Below are 15,660 nucleotides of genomic sequence, written 5' to 3'. Positions count from 1 at the left end.
ACACTCGCTTTTGCAACCTTTTCAGAGGTTTCATAATGCCTGTTGGCCTCTCTAAATCTCTGGCATACTCATATAGTCCCCTGGTCAGAGAGCGGAGAATGGAAAATTCCACTTGTAAAGAAATTTCTTCCTATGCACTCATCTCATCTTTACTTTTAATTTCCCGTAATTCCAAAAATGCAAGACTTGAAAGATGGTGCTGTGGATCCCTTGGACGTGAGAAAAGACATTTTTAGGGCCTTGTCAGAATCCGACTGGGAAGCCTTTCATCTCACATTCAAAGCCCCCAAATCCCCAAAATTCTCCAAGATTACCCTGAAACCGTAAGTATTTATCAGTGTGTAGCACTTCTGGCTACTTTGGCGTCTCGATTTGTGCCCATTCCCTGTTCTCCATCGGTCATATGTTTGCCGCCAAATGCTGCATGCACTGCCCAAAGATGCTTTATTCATCTCCCACATATACAACAAAACATGCAAATACAGGAGGGAAAAGGCACTCTTCAAGTCTGGAATCAAATCTGTGGAACAGATTGCAAGATGGATAACGGTACCAAAGTGCGTGAGGAATAAACATTTTTAGATCTCTAGAGACGATACCGTGGCAGTACCTGTGAACAACCAAGAGTTTATTCTTGTGGAACTTGAACCTGGTTATAATGTCAGGGAAGAGATTAACGGACTGGTCGGGGGTTCATTCCGATATCAGATTAGACAAGTTGGTTCCTCTTCTTGTCCATCAAAGTATATAGGGAGCTGGAAGCACTCAGCTCATTGGTGGAGCACTGTACTTTTCAATGTATGTTTAACGGGTAGTATACATGTGGAGTGAATGTAATTCCGTCGGTTACTAGAGTATTATGCGAGGTTTGTTACCTCGGAGGATAATCTCTCTGGGATAATACTTGCCATTCTCTCTCCGGCTAAAGCCTTTGGTCACTCGATACTCCTCCTAGCTCCGCTAGTAGTCCGCATCATGCATTCTACACATTCATTTAGTCTCTGCAAGTTGTTAAAAAGTGGAGAATGGATCCACATTGGTAATGGAATGGAATACTTTATCGGGTCCGAGTTTATTGGTTCCACAGAAATCAGGTATTCTCTTTCTCATCCATAAACTCTCACATAGAAATGTGCCCTGCTTTTCGTCTAGAATAGTTGGTAGTGAGGAAGTGGATGGTGAAAATGATCCTCTAATTCGAGTTACTGTCGAAATAAAGTCAATTCTAATAGCTACACAGACCCCAGAGGTTAGTATTGCTTTTCCCCAACTGTTTCCATTCCATAAATTACGCCCTTTTGAAAATATTCCCATAACAATACGCATGTCAACGACAAAGTTGCGCTCTAAACAAACCACATTCTAGATAGTAAACACCTACCATACAGGCCACATGCACTTCGAGCAAAGTACTTTGCCTTCCAAAATGTTCTTCATTTGCCGATCTTGACACCGTCAGGCCGGTCAAAGAGGAGGATATTTCTTCTCTACAAAACTATTGGTTTGTGAATTCTAATCAATGTTCAAATTATGAGCAAAAGGTCCTCCACATGGGATACTTTGTGCTGAGCGATTCCTTCCTCATGAGCTCACTAGAGCTTTTAAAAACTTATATAGGCTCATGTGTCACGGATATATGCTAAGGAAGGAGGTCATTAAGCACGTTGCGAATGTGATATTCAGCTCAGGGTCGTACTATTACCCACTATGTATGCTACTGGAGAATATCACCATACTCCCGAAAAAGTCTCCAAGGTTCAAACTTGATGTTATGAAGAGACTCTTTAGGTATGTATTTGAGATGTTTATGGATGAATGTGTGAATGTATATTCGTTTTTCCTACCCCTATCTCCTCATTCATTTCATAGAATTTGTACCTCTGAAAAGAGAGCCATACACAAAAAAATATATAATCCATAAACACTCCATCTGTAGGGACATTAAAAGATGCTCTACAATATCAGTGGTTCCGTCAAAAGCCGCTGACCATACTGTAGCTCCAACTTTTTGTTCGGCCTCAAAAGTCTACAATTTTTGCATACTTGACCATTCTACGGATCCAAAAGAGGTAAAGGCTACATGTGAAATGGGGAAATCTAGGCGGAAGATAACAAAGATGATGAAGAGGTCAGGGAAACGGAAACGAATCCATTGACCCAAAAATCGTCACACAATGATGTTCTATCACAAGATATAATGAACATTATTGATACATTATGATAGAGACTGGAACAGGCAAGTTTTTGTGCATAATTAATCCAAAATACAGAGTAAAATTCGATTTTTCTATGCAAAACAATGAGTCATAATGCACAGTTGTGAGCACATAATACTATTCAGAGTCTCTGTGTTGTAAGCAAGTGTTTAGAAATTTTTATACTCGTTATTTTCATCATGCATGCTAAATGGTAATAGAGATTCACTCTAATGGTAGCCACATTCTTTGGGGTCCTCATAGTTTTGCCTAAACATTCCAATCCACTAGAGATCCATAATGTACAACACATAAATATACCCTAAGTATCAATTTATTGAGCCACTATGATCCCAATAGGATGGGTATTTTCGAGGTAAACTCCTCAAAGGTCTGTGATTTAAACAACTCTTGCAGCTCTGGTGAGATTCCTGACCTTGAGCATCCTTCCAGTTTCTCCAATTTTATCCTTGCATTCTCTACAACGTCCTTGGGAAAGTTGGCAATCATGGCGACATTTATTCCAAATGACTTTTTGGATACACCGTCACTGATTTTGTAGAGGAATGTCATCTCATTTTGGTCCTCAAAGAATTGAGAAGTGAGATGCTTGTTCACAACGCCCTTGTATTCGTCTGCCAAGTGGCCCATTTCGTGGAAGTGAGTGGCACAGAGACAAAAACATTTGGCTCTCTGAATCAAGTCTACGACAATGGCCCAGGCAAGTCCAAATCCATCGTGAGTGGAAGTTCCTCTCCCAAGTTCGTCGATTATGACAAGTGAATGCTCATTGGCGATACGCAAAATAGCGGCAGACTCTACCATCTCTGCTAAAAATGTAGAGACCCCGCGAGCCTGAATATCCGAAGCTCCAATACGGCAAAGGACATGCTTAAATATTGGAAGCTTGGCAGAGGCACATGGGACAAACGAACCTATTTGGTTCATTATTGCGATTAACCCAGCCTAATTAATGAGTGCGATGTAATGGAGTGAAACGAGTATAATGTGAACTTTAGCGGCTATCCGACCATAGGGAGGATGGGCTTTGGCGACTAACAGGAGCCTAAGGAAGAGTAGGATTCCTCACTGCATGAGTCCATAGACAAAACCAGACGACCGTAGGGAGATTCTACAAGAAAGACATACCGGCACCCATATTCATCCACTTGAAAATCTTACATCTGTTTATCTTTATCAGTGTTATCCTCAGAGCTTTCTTGATTCTCTTCTGGTTTAGAATATATTGGAAGAGTTGGTATTTCCACCATTCCAGCTTGCGGGTCTCTCAAATTTGATAGACTAGCAGGAACGGTTTCATGTGCCGTGCCAGTAAACATTCCCAAACATGCACTCCACCACGGTCTGTGTGGAGGATGCTCTTCCTCTTTGGCCGAGTAATAAAAGGCTCTGAGTTCTTCCCTCTCGATATAAAAGTCTCGAGTGCTTATCTCTTTCCACTCTCTATTTTGCATATGGAAAGGGCTGCATTCCTCCTTTTCTTCTATCTTTGTAAGAATAACCAAGAGTGACGGTTCACCGTTTTTGTAGTACAAGTTACAACGTATAGATGCTCTGTCTCTTCCAGACTTCCATATTGATTTTCCATTGTGCATAATATCCGTGGCTTTAAATCCAGGCTTTGCGTAGTACAACCTTGCTGGAACTTCAAATAATATCACATTGAATATTCTACATTCCAGAGTATCTCTATCCTCTTCAAGATTTAGAATGAATGGATTTGTGCGGGGAAGATTTTCTTGAATATCTTTAATCCTTCCTTGGTATGTATCATTACAGTCCTCCCAAACATCTCCATTCCTTGCATACCATTTACCACTCGCTTTACGGTCTTTACTCTTGGCAATAAAGACAATACGTGGCTCTCCATCCTTTGTGTATACCTTGGTGTACTCAAAGTTTTCACCATCCTCTGGAGTCCAAATTGTGGTCCTTCCGTGAACAACTCTAGTCACCAGTATATCATCCCTGTGGACCACAAATATGACATCATTCCCATTATCATTGTAGTAATGCACAGTGTATAAAACTGGGTTAAACTCTGAAATGTCCAGGGTTTCCGTAGAGGGCGGAGAGGCGTGTGCAGATGGAGGCTGTAGAAGCACAGCCTTGTCATCTCCGCAATGGCATATACGAGCTATAGACAGTATGTATAGTATAGCGAATAACATTCTCCTACTTCTGTGCAAGCTTTAAAGTTTTGCAGAGCCCAGTGATATTTTCCTCAAGGAGCAATGGGTGGTTATTAAAGCAGTGTCTTGATGAATGACAGTTTAAAATGATAGAATAGTGCACGTTTGTACTGGGAATATGTGCATGCACGGGGCATATGGCCATTCATGGCTACTTTTATGTACGCCTCTGGTCGTACTGCACTCTGTTCATACATCCCTCTCTACTCCATCATTATGGTTATATCAATGATTCCATATGTTTTAGAAAGTAGGAGAATGTTGTATAGTTTATCTTGAAGCCGGTTGAGCGTTCATACACGCACATTCTCATCCTAGTCAATCAGATTTCACTCATTCCCCAGTTATTGAATATGAACGATATTTGAGCAAGGAGTTGTGATTGTTTTTTGACACTTGTCATTCATTTAGCTGGTTTCTGTAGCTGTACTGTCTTTGGTTATAGACGAGAAGAGTCCTAAACAGTCTAACCAGAATGGTTCTGTAAAACCGAAACAGGGCTATTTGAGCCTCAATTTAGGTAGAAAGATATTCATATCCTCAATTGCAGCTCCAAATGGAGGAATCATTAGCTTGTCTCTGAGCCCATCCCTCCCTTTAATCATAGAGGAACCATCTACAACCATCACTTTAATGTTGCACTTAGTGCATCAACTTGCATGGACATCCCATTGCAGTTACACAAATCCTCTAGAGATGAAATCCGTAGTCTTTTAGTACTCATACTCTTCTTTAGGCTTCCGTTGGTCGCTCTAGTCCCTCATCCTTCGGGACTTATCCTCCTTTAATGCTACGCATTCAGTCGGATAGTTCACATTCTGTATACCATGCACCATTCTTACCTGTTTAATATAAGTCGATTTCCCGCCCATATTTGGTCCTGTAGTAATGTGTATCCTTGAAACTTCTCTGTCCATTTCCAAATCATTCGCTACAAAGCGCTTCGAAGAGAGCACATGTTCCACCAATGGGTGTCTTGCTTGTAGTAACTTGATCTCCTTCCCTTCAGGATCAATTTCAGGTCTAACGTAGTCGTAAATTGCAGCAACTTCTGCAAAGGCAGTCAGGACATCCAGACTTGCCAGAGTCTTTAAAAGTCCCTCAACAAGGACCCAGTATGTTGCTGCAACTCTAAAAGTTTTAGTCACCAACATGAGTTGAGATTCTTGGTATTTCCCTGAAATCGTCTTGAATTTTGTGCAGAGCTTTCTCAACTTTGATGTGGTGAACAAAAACTCGTTCTTATTAAGCCTAACCTTTTCTATGGTAATGCCTGGAATCTCAGCATTTTGAACGGCAATTTGGTCCTTTTTAGATACTCTAAATAGGAATCCCATCGTATTGCACTCCACAATCTTGATGGCTCCTCCCTTTTTCTTGTAGTTGTTCAGCACAAGTTCGTCTTCAATTGCGCTCCTGAGCCTTTCCATCTCGTTCCTGGTGTTATCCAGATCGTTGGCGAGTTTTGTGAGTGCTGGATCAAAGTTTCTGTTGATCACATAGTTCCTTTTTTCAGCCTCCTTGAGGTCAACTGTCTTTTCAACCAGACGGAGATAGGTTTCAAACATGGTTGAGATTTTCAAAAGAGGTTCTGTGAACATTAAGTGTACCGTGGGTGAATTTAGACCATCATAAGGTTTAAGGACAAACTGAACCATCCTATTCACAGCTACTATACAGTCATAGAGGAGGACAAGATCCTCAAATGTAGGCTTTGACTTTCCTCTATCATCCCTGGATGCATGAGATCTCAGCCTTTCCTCTCTTCCAGCTCCGTAGATTCCTATTCTTCCTGAAGCGCCTTCTAGACCGCTTGTCGCTTCATCATCAGTCATTTCATAATTCCTGAATTTGATGAGGATGGAGTCCAGGTCTGGGACCTTTCTGAGACACTCTGCTTGAATTACACGGTATAAACCCTCCTTGAAAGCCTCCACGCAATCGTGTCTTCGTTTAATTTCCTCAGGATCTGTCAAGGGTTGTGAAATCCAAATCTTGAGAAGTTGTGATCCGATAGATGTCCTGCACTTGTTCAATATGCTATATAGGCTTGTAGAGCTGCCAGACTTTGTGTTTGGTAAGATGGCTAGAGATAGGAAAGCAGCTCTGTCCATCGAGAGATAATTATCCATGCTATATGTTGAAAGGCTAAACTTGTTCTTGTAGACCTTTTTGTTCAGGAATTTGAACGAGTTGATGATTTGCAAGAATGACTGAAGACCCAATTTCAGGGAGAGCTCCTTTACGTGGTTCCTCAAACTATCCTCTCCTCCAATCAAAAACTCCAGTACTGTGGAAACATTAGTCTCTTCCGCGTGAGATAAATAGTCTCTTGCGGCCATGTATGCATGATTTGTGCAAGTCACGTTGCAGGACGAAATGATTTGGTTTACCCTTTTAATGTCAAGTGTATCGTTAGTTGTTGCGAGCACGCACGTCGATGGGTTTACCTGAAGAATTAGTGTGATGAGTGTAGAGTATTGATGTTTGTATTGTGCAGGTGAGTATGTGGGAGCCAGAGTTTCGTAAGATCCATGAGGGTTGTATCTGACCATTGTTAGTTACAGATAGGACTAAAATAATGTATCTCCAGGAGTATCCTTTAGAACGTTTGTAGATCCACCAACCAAATCCAGTAAGAGAGCCAGAAACAACAGTGGCAGAAGCAGAGCCCCCGAAAATTACTTTCCAATCATTAGTAGAAGAGTTAGTTTGAGAATATTTACGACCTGAGGCTGAGACTGATCGAGCAAGAGCTTCAGAAACAGTTACACCTTGAGTATTATTAGCACCAGTAGCACCTCCACCAGAATCACCATTAGGTCCAGAAACAGCTTCACCATGAGATACTTCATGTCCAGGAGGAGCAGGAGCTTTAGTAGAAAGAGCAGTATCTTCAGTAGCAGTAGTAGAAGGTTCAGTGGGAGCAGGAGGCTGACTAGCATCGTTAGGGTCTTGCACTCCATCAACTTTACCAGCGGGTCCAGGTAGACCACCAGCATGTCCTTGAGCACCAGAAGCAGGTTCTTTATCACTAGAACTATCATCAGTTTCATCTTTAAGTTCTTCAGCTTCAGTTCTAGGATCCCTACCAGCAGTAGGTTCAGTAGCAGTAGAAGCAGCAGATCCAGTACCAGAGCCTAGTCCTCCAGCACCTTCAACTTGATTCTTAGGAGTTTCATTACCGGCACCTTTGTTATCATCAGATTCAGATTCTCCATCATCTTTAGCGCCACCTCCAGAATTACCATCTTCAGGAGTTTTAAGAGCAACAGAGGGTTTAACTTCAGACTGAGAAATAAGTTTAACAGGATCTAGATCATCTCCATTAGTATCTCTACCAGGAGTAGAAGCAACAGGAACATCAGGTTTAGCGGCAGGATCTTCAGGAAGAGGTTCTTGGAATCCATCAGAAGGATCATCAGAGTCTTGTCTATATGTATCTTCATTATCAGAATCTTCCAAGTAAATATCCTCACCTTGGTTTTGAACTTGTACTTCACCATCTTCAGTGAGAGACAAAACAGCCCATAGTCCTGGAGCGGTCTTTTCAGCTAGTTTACGAGTTCGTTCTACAACTTCTTTGAGCATTTGATTCGTCTGCATCCCAAATTTCTTGGCTAAATCAGATATGTTTATTCCAAGATCTAGTAAACCATTGAGCAGATTGTTACTACCAGGAGGTAGACTAGATCCAGCAGGAGCAGCAGAAGTAGTAACAGTAGATTTCATGGATTTGTTAACTAGGTCAAGAAATTCTGGAAGTGCAGATTTAATTACAGTATCAAGGGTCTTCCACCAAAAATTTTCAACTTCAGTTGATACACTTATTCCCAAATCTACTACATTATCAAACCTATCATCATCGGATGCTTCTTCAGACTCTTCTTGAATACTTGGTGAGAGTCCAGGAGAACCCGGAGGGCAATCATCCAATGTACAACCACGTTGGTATAAAACATTCTTCAGCGTCTTCCAAGTCCCACAATCTATGTTATCTTTAAAATTACTGGGTGTTATTCCCTTGAGTTGCCTATTTAATTTAGTCCAAGATTTATCATAGCCCCTCCTACTCTTCCTGTACCAACCTGTGGCTTGAGGCTTTGTACTTCTAGAAGAATCAACGTATATAAGTGATGGATTGTGATTACAGTGGAAAGCGTAGACATCCACTGGTCCTTGAATAGGGAGACGCAATTTTCTTGGTGCTATACGTTTTCTATTCTCTTTAGGTAAATCATCGTTAAGGTAGAATTTAATGCCAGAAAGTTGTCCACCATTAATTGAGTGTTTGTAAATGGTAACATGCTTTTGGTGCGTTTCATGATGAACTTGTATTTCTTCTACAGAAACCTTAGTATTACACTTTTCACAGCAATACTGTCCATTGTTGGTATGAGTCGTAGAATTACTCTTGGTAAGGTCAATTGTTACAGCGTTTCGATAGAAGCAAGCGACATCGTCCAATTTATTATTAAGTACCTCCTTAGGTCTTTTGGTAGAGAAATCTTTATCGTCATAAAAGCCCTTTGAGTCTTTAGCCTCAACATTACTCCATCCTCCTCTTTCACCCTTGCTTGCATAAAAAGTAGAGTTTCCGCCACCAACCTCCGCAAGTTCAATAACAAGTGGAACTTTCGTGCTCACCGGAGACGAGTATAGTCTTATTCCATCTAGTGCGCTAGTAGGAACTTTTATTTCAGTGATCTTTTCTTTTCCATATTCTACTCTGGATAGTTTAAACTCAAAACCAACACTATCACTAACAATTGAATAAGACGTTACTGTATAGTCGCTTCCGGGAAGAGGAGTGAAGGAATGGAATTTTATGCCTTTGCCCTTTGAAACATTTGACTCAAAGTTACGATACTTTGTAGGATATTCAATATCAAGGGGAATTCGTCCATTTATAGCACAATTCCTATCATCCAGTCTGTCTTGTAGTGATAATCCTCCAGAATATCCATAGTGCTTCCAAATTGTTTCATTACTTCCTGATATTTCTCGTTCATCTTTATCATGCTTATAGTAGTACTTCTTCCCACCATCACTAATCTCTACTTCCAGGATAAGAGGTTTTGCATCATTTTTACCATCATCCTCATCCCAGTAATATACGGAGACTTTCTCAACACCAGGGATATTTTGTCCACCGTCACCTAGTTGGTCGCCACCATGCAAGTGTCCGTTAAGGGTAAATGTACCACCGCCGCTAAGTTCATGGGTATAGGAAACAAAGCCGGTGACATTAGGAATATCGGTCTTCCTTTCAGTGGCAAAGTTTCCAGTGCTACCATCTGTACATCTACATGGTCCACCTTTACATTTACTTCCTACATTCAACTTGAGTGTGTTCATTCAAAACTCTGAGATCCATGAGAGTCTCAATGCGACCAAAGGGAGCAGACTAGTACTTTACTCCCTAGACAACCATTCATTCATCCTCCCTCACAACCAGCTCACCGTCTGATCCTGTGGAACATTACTCCTCTACCAAGAACTGTAAAGGCACAAAGTCCTCCATTTGCTACAGAACACGGTCATCATTCCTCCTGGATAATCTGTAATCTACCAACCATTCCAGACAATCCAAAAACGTCTCCCGGACCGAACATGGCATATACACACCCAACCGGGTGATCCGTTTCTAGCCTTTAATTCTCCTGTACTCTGTATACTCGCCATCACTATTCCATTCGTTACACTCATTCCATAGTGATTTACTCCCTAGTCTCCGACGTCGGTAGGTCTCCATAGAGCTCCTGCTGGTTGCTCAGTCCCTCATTTTTCGGGACCCATGCCGCCTCTGTCTTACGCCATCGACAGCATCATGCTCGTTTAACTCACATGCTTCGCATTCGCGTCCAACTAACCTGTAGGATAACCGACTCTAGTTGTGTGTAAAACTCGTTATCTGCAATTTCGGCGATTTTGAGTGAGTAATCGACCAGGTTGCAGACAAAGAGTCCAACCCTTTTGACGATCGTGCTGACTGGCTTGACTGTGATGCCGAGAATGATTGTGTTCTTGTCCAAATCGTCAATCTGTGAGCTTTGAGAGTATTCCTCGTGCCCTGCGGGCGTTTCCAAAAAGTTTTCCAGGGATTCCTTCATTCTCTATTCTGTCCTCTTGTCTAGGCGATTCTTCCCGTCGTTTGCTCCTTCTCGTCACTAAGAGTCGATGGAAAGAACTAAAAGTAACTAGTGAAGAGAAGAAGAGGGCATACACATGGGGGCCGGAAGGAATGTGTAATGCGGGGCTAAGGGGAATTCCAGGTGTAGCAGCATCATGTATTCTAAAGAAAAGTTAAAATGTACCATCCCTCTTGGGACCTCTAACCTGATCGGTGGTAGCAGCGATGTTGTGGAATCCAGTGAATCCCCTGAAATTCCTTATATTGGTCGAGTTGAGTGGCTTTTTCTGGGACTGGTCCCACCTAAACGACTTCATTACAAAGGCACTGTTCTTCTTTGGGGACTTGGTGTTGGAAAAGCTCTGGCTTGTGTTTAGGGCGGATGATCCAAACGGGTTCAATGGAACGCTGGAAGAATAATCAGGGTCCACATTGGAAAACAACGAGTCGAAACCAGAGGAAAACATATTGTCCATCATGTCCCTTCTGCTCTTTATCACATTGCCCAAATTGCTAGTTACATTTGACTCCTCTTCAGCAATGGGTTGAGGAAGATTTTGGAGCTTGAAATCGATGAATCTCTCCAATTCGTCCGTTTGCGATAACTTGACCTCCCCTTTATCCTTGAACCCTAGCAAGTGCTTGATTTCCTTCTTGCTCAATCTTGGTGCACCGTCCTCTTCATCGCTCTCCTGTTCATCTGACGATGACTCGAAGTCGCTAAGGTGTAAATCGTCGGTGCTGCTTCTCCTCCTTTTCTTGAGCTCCATCAAAAGCTTCATTCTCTCCTCTCGTCTGGTCATCTCCCGCTCACCCTTTTCCTTGAATGCCATGAGTTTGGCAAGTTCGTTGTCCTCCTTTGCCTTCATGTCCTCGTAGAATCTCTGTCTTGCGATTTCTTCGTCCTCCTCATTTATATTCTCGACCTCCTGGATGAAATTCCTCATCTCCATGGCGATTTCAGTTTCACTTTCAGGCTCGCTATCAGACTCGTCAGAGGAGTGCAACAGTCTGTTCTTTAAAAGCTCAAGGGAGCGTTTGATGTCCTCTGGGTCGGACAAGTTCTCGTCGTCACTTTCAACCGCCTCGTATTCTATCATGCTCTTCATAATCTCCCTCATTTGGTGGATTCTCTCACGTCTGTTTGCCTTTTTCTCCTGCGCAGTCTTGTGTTTTGCAAACTTTGCCATAAACGCCGCCTTGGCCGCCTCTTGAGATTTTTCGTCAACCTTGCCACCGGTCTCATTTGTAACGTCAAAAGTAGGAGTATCAGCCTTTTCAGGTCCTGGAACTTTTGCAGGCTCTGCCTCTTCTTGACCATCATTTGAATCCTGAGAAGAATTCGTGGGATTTTCGGTGGCGATTTTGACATAGTCAGAGGCCAAGACATCGGGAACGTGGTCGTCATCGAGAATCCTCCTCCTCTTGCCGAAAATTGGAGAGGCATGTTCGACCCTTGCAGGTTCCTCTTTTGGAACAGATAGGCCAAGAAGTTCCGGTGAACATTCTGGGAGTGGTCTCGTCTTTTTGATCTTGGTGTATACGTAGCGGAACAAGTGCGTCAGTTTCATTTGCTTCATACCAGTATCTTGTATTTTCACTGGTCCTGGTGCGTCATAGTTTTTCTTGTCCGACTCTGTCTTGATATCTACGTCTGTCGGTGGAATTTTTGTGCCTTCTTGATCATCCTTGGCATCCCTTTCAAGCTTAATACGGGGTGGTTCAGAGACTTCTTCATCTGGGCAATGTGTTGAAAGTGTTTCCATAGTTTCCAATTCCTTCTTCTCCAAAGGGTCATTTTCCGGCTCGTTCTTTGGGTTTTCCTCCTCCATGCACGCTTCCAGACTGTCGCTTGTTTGGGTCTCCTCAATTTCATATCCGCTCGAGTAGAGTCCATTTGGTCCAATGTTCCTCCTTACCATGCGCACTGGACTCTCCTGGTCGTGCTGATTCTCCTCCTCTGGTATCTCTACAGTTGTCTCGGCATGTACATTTTCTGGTGGTTCTGTAACAGGTTGTTCCTCCACCTCCACAACAGTCTCTGCTAGATCCATGCTGGGTTGCTCAGTAGGTACCTCATCTAGGACATCCTCTTCATCGGCAACTTCTGCGACACCATTCTCTTGTACATCCATAGTGGCTTCTGGCTGCACCTCCTCGTCCGGAGAAAGAATTTGCTCATCTGCTAGACTCTCCACTATAGGCTCTTGAATAGGGACCTTGTCATCCATTAAAACATGGCTCTTGATAATCCACGGCGTGTATCCATTAATGGATATGGAAAGCTTTGACCACTTTTCTATAAACCTCTTGTCATGCCAAGGGTCAGCATTGACCTTGAAGGATTTTGCAGAGGCTTGATTTGCATCTGGAGCAGAATCCATTGTAATGATACCGTATAGTATGGCATGTTCCTGCCTAATGCCTCCATTTAGCTTTTGGTGAACAGATGCATATTGCATAAGATACTGATATGCCAAATCATTTGGCTTAACTGCCTTTGATGGCATTACATAGACTAGCTTGCGATCTTTATTGCTAGTATCAAATTCATTCTTGTTTGGGTTACACCATTTTGGCCCCTTTCCGTACAACTTACAGGCTGCCTCTAATACCGATATGGTAGAAATTGCATTCTTGAAGGCGTAATTCGCCTTCTTTTTTACAAATTTGTCCAAAACTTCCTTCATTGTATGTTTTCCCTTCGATTCCTCCGGTTTATTCTTTGTCTTTTTCATCATTTGAAGGGCTTGCCAACTTGTCCCTTGCGAGTCATTTAAACTATTTTTCGTCTGGTCTGAAAGCTGGTCAAGACGGAAAAACGACGCAGGAGATTCATTCATTAAATTCATGAAGTTGTCATCAAAACTGTCGACATTTCTCTTGGCATTCAACAAGGCTGTATTTTTTGCATTTGGAGTCGAGAGCTCGCCGATACCAAGACTTGTAAATCCAGACACTGGCTCGTTATTTTTATCCACAAAGAGGGACACACTATCATTTGCAAGGATTGACATGCTAGCATCTGCCAAAATTGGCACACTCTCATTTCCTAAAAGGGAAATGTTTCCGTCCGCCAAAAATGATACGCTATTATCCATAAATGTATCACTCATGCCCAACTGTTCCTGCAGCATTGACGAATTTTGCAAGAGTGATGGTCCTGTATTGGTAGAGGAGCTTTGTAGAAGCACATCTGGGTTTGGAAGTACAGAGCACGACTCGTTTAGTGAGGATGATAATCCTGGGAAACCTCCAAAACCGGGCTCTCCACCAGTGTTGACCTCACTGCTTTTCTGTGCATTTTCCATTTCTTCTGCACTCTTTAGAGTGCTTTTTCCCTCCTGTACACCCTTGCCAGAATCCCTCTTGAACCACTTTAAAGTCAACTCCTTATCTAGGGAAACCCGATCTATGGGCATCCCATCCTTTGCATTATTTGGCGCTCTTTTAAACGTTTTTCCACTTTCTACAAGCTTCAGCTGTTCGGCAAGTCCAATGATGAACCACAAACGTTCTCTGGCTGCCTTGTAGGCAATTTTTTGTGTCAGGGCAAACCTATTGAGTTCCTCGAGGAGGGGCATTGAAGCTATATTCTTGCGTACATAGTCAACATAGTTTATCAACCCCTTGTGTTGTTGAACGGCGCACTTTATCAAGTTGGAGAGAATGCACCTTCCACTTTTAGGCTCCACGATCCTCAGGAAAGCGGGATCCGTCTTGTAGTCGAATGCAATCCTCTTTCTGTGTGCTTCGCTGCGACATGTAAGGTTGGTGTAATGGGTGACAGTATCAAAACTGGCCAGAATTGATCGTTTACAAGATTCTGTCATTTCCTGTACCCACTTATACTGCCTAGAATCGTCATCTGGCTCATCAAATGCAAAGAGGATGTTGTTTTTGTTAATGTACATGGAGTATAGGTCCTTTGGTATAGCATCCTCCAGACTAGTTTTCAACCACTCCTCTATTCCGCCGTGCACATCAATGATGGTTTTGATAAAGGAAGCCTTGGAACTTATTCCATCCCTCGTAGCTGACGAATCGTCCCTTGAGGTCCACAAATCATCCTTCACATCCACTGTAGCGTCCTCCAACGCCTCTGAAGGATCAAAGAGCAAAGGCTCGCTCTCTTTCAGCTCAACATCCATCTTCTCTCGATCTATTCCCTAACACAGCCCGTGTGCAACCTCCACCTCGATGTTGCTGTGGAATGGAGAGTCTTTGGTCTACAGAAACTTAACGACAATTCCTCGGGGTAGACAGATACTCGGTCCAGTGATCTTCCTACTGAGAGTGTCCAGACACACACAACGCGGTCCGTCCCTATATCTCCCAAGTTTGCTTCAGTCTAGAGGGGGAAGAATGCGCTAAAATGGCAACGCCGTCGTATGGACGTCCAGGTGGCCGCAGCGAGAGTCAAAGGGACGGTAAATTAAAACTTTGCGGGCTAAAGACAACAAAATGTCACAAGAGTGTAAATAAGCCCAAAATAACCAAAGGCCACGCTACTTGCGCCTTTTATGAAATGCCTACACATTGGGCTCCAAGTGGTGACAATCAGGGGCTCCTTAGTAGGATTTTCTTTGCCCTTTTCCGTCGCTCTTTCAGTTTTGTGCCTCAAAATATTGTTTTAGTTCTGCGCGTTCAAGAGTAAAGGGGCTGGGCCGCTCTCGATCGTCTCTGGAGGAATCACGGATGTTGTCTACACACTGGCGGTGAAGTTTGGCTTTTGGACTCTGACAAAGCTTTATTGTCCATATTTATCATGAGGTTGTGGTTTTAGCTCTACAGGGCCAAAAATAGTTGTGTATTGCTGCACTTAACGTTACAAGGGAAACTCGTGCCTCTACTCCACTGGAGATTTAAATGGGCGTTTTGGCAGGTGATCGAGGGTTAGGTTAACAATCTGTGGAGTTTAGAGCATCTGTAGGCTGCTATCAGTGGCTAATTCTGCTTGTCTGGCATTGCCTAGTGGCAAAAGTACGAGGGCATACTGCATTCACTTTTGATCTTTTAAGGCGTTACTTGACCATTTAGTTCGCGGTATCGGGTAAATAACGTGGACACATAGTAGAGAAAGTTAAAAGGGCTCCTATAGCTACCATTTAGCCGTGGC

At 42.8% G+C, this 15,660-nt stretch overlaps 5 protein-coding genes across 5 annotated transcripts; 1 reads left to right on the top strand and 4 right to left on the bottom strand.

Moving 5' to 3' along the window:
- Positions 1–177: 177 nt before the first annotated feature.
- Positions 178–582, top strand: BEWA_029590 (hypothetical protein; the record flags this gene model as incomplete). The annotated part of the gene is made up of 2 exons (XM_004829718.1): positions 178–323; positions 486–582. 2 exons carry the CDS (start codon positions 178–180, stop codon positions 580–582), a joined length of 243 nt encoding a protein of 80 aa, XP_004829775.1.
- A 1,958-nt stretch (positions 583–2,540) lies between these two features.
- BEWA_029580 (MutS domain V containing protein) lies at positions 2,541–3,143 on the bottom strand (the record flags this gene model as incomplete). The annotated part of the gene is made up of 1 exon (XM_004829717.1): positions 2,541–3,143. One exon carries the CDS (start codon positions 3,141–3,143, stop codon positions 2,541–2,543), a length of 603 nt encoding a protein of 200 aa, XP_004829774.1.
- A 230-nt stretch (positions 3,144–3,373) lies between these two features.
- Positions 3,374–4,387, bottom strand: BEWA_029570 (hypothetical protein; the record flags this gene model as incomplete). Its single annotated transcript, XM_004829716.1, has 1 exon — positions 3,374–4,387. One exon carries the CDS (start codon positions 4,385–4,387, stop codon positions 3,374–3,376), a length of 1,014 nt encoding a protein of 337 aa, XP_004829773.1.
- A 773-nt stretch (positions 4,388–5,160) lies between these two features.
- Positions 5,161–9,766, bottom strand: BEWA_029560 (hypothetical protein; the record flags this gene model as incomplete). The annotated part of the gene is made up of 2 exons (XM_004829715.1): positions 5,161–6,858; positions 7,094–9,766. 2 exons carry the CDS (start codon positions 9,764–9,766, stop codon positions 5,161–5,163), a joined length of 4,371 nt encoding a protein of 1,456 aa, XP_004829772.1.
- Positions 9,767–10,714: 948 nt separating this feature from the next.
- On the bottom strand, positions 10,715–14,692 carry BEWA_029550 (hypothetical protein; the record flags this gene model as incomplete). Its single annotated transcript, XM_004829714.1, has 1 exon — positions 10,715–14,692. One exon carries the CDS (start codon positions 14,690–14,692, stop codon positions 10,715–10,717), a length of 3,978 nt encoding a protein of 1,325 aa, XP_004829771.1.
- Positions 14,693–15,660: the final 968 nt, after the last annotated feature.

Source organism: Theileria equi, chromosome 1 (genome assembly GCF_000342415.1).
Source record: "Theileria equi strain WA chromosome 1, complete sequence".
Lineage (NCBI taxonomy): Eukaryota > Apicomplexa > Aconoidasida > Piroplasmida > Theileriidae > Theileria > Theileria equi.
This window is presented reverse-complemented; position numbering and strand designations above follow the sequence as displayed.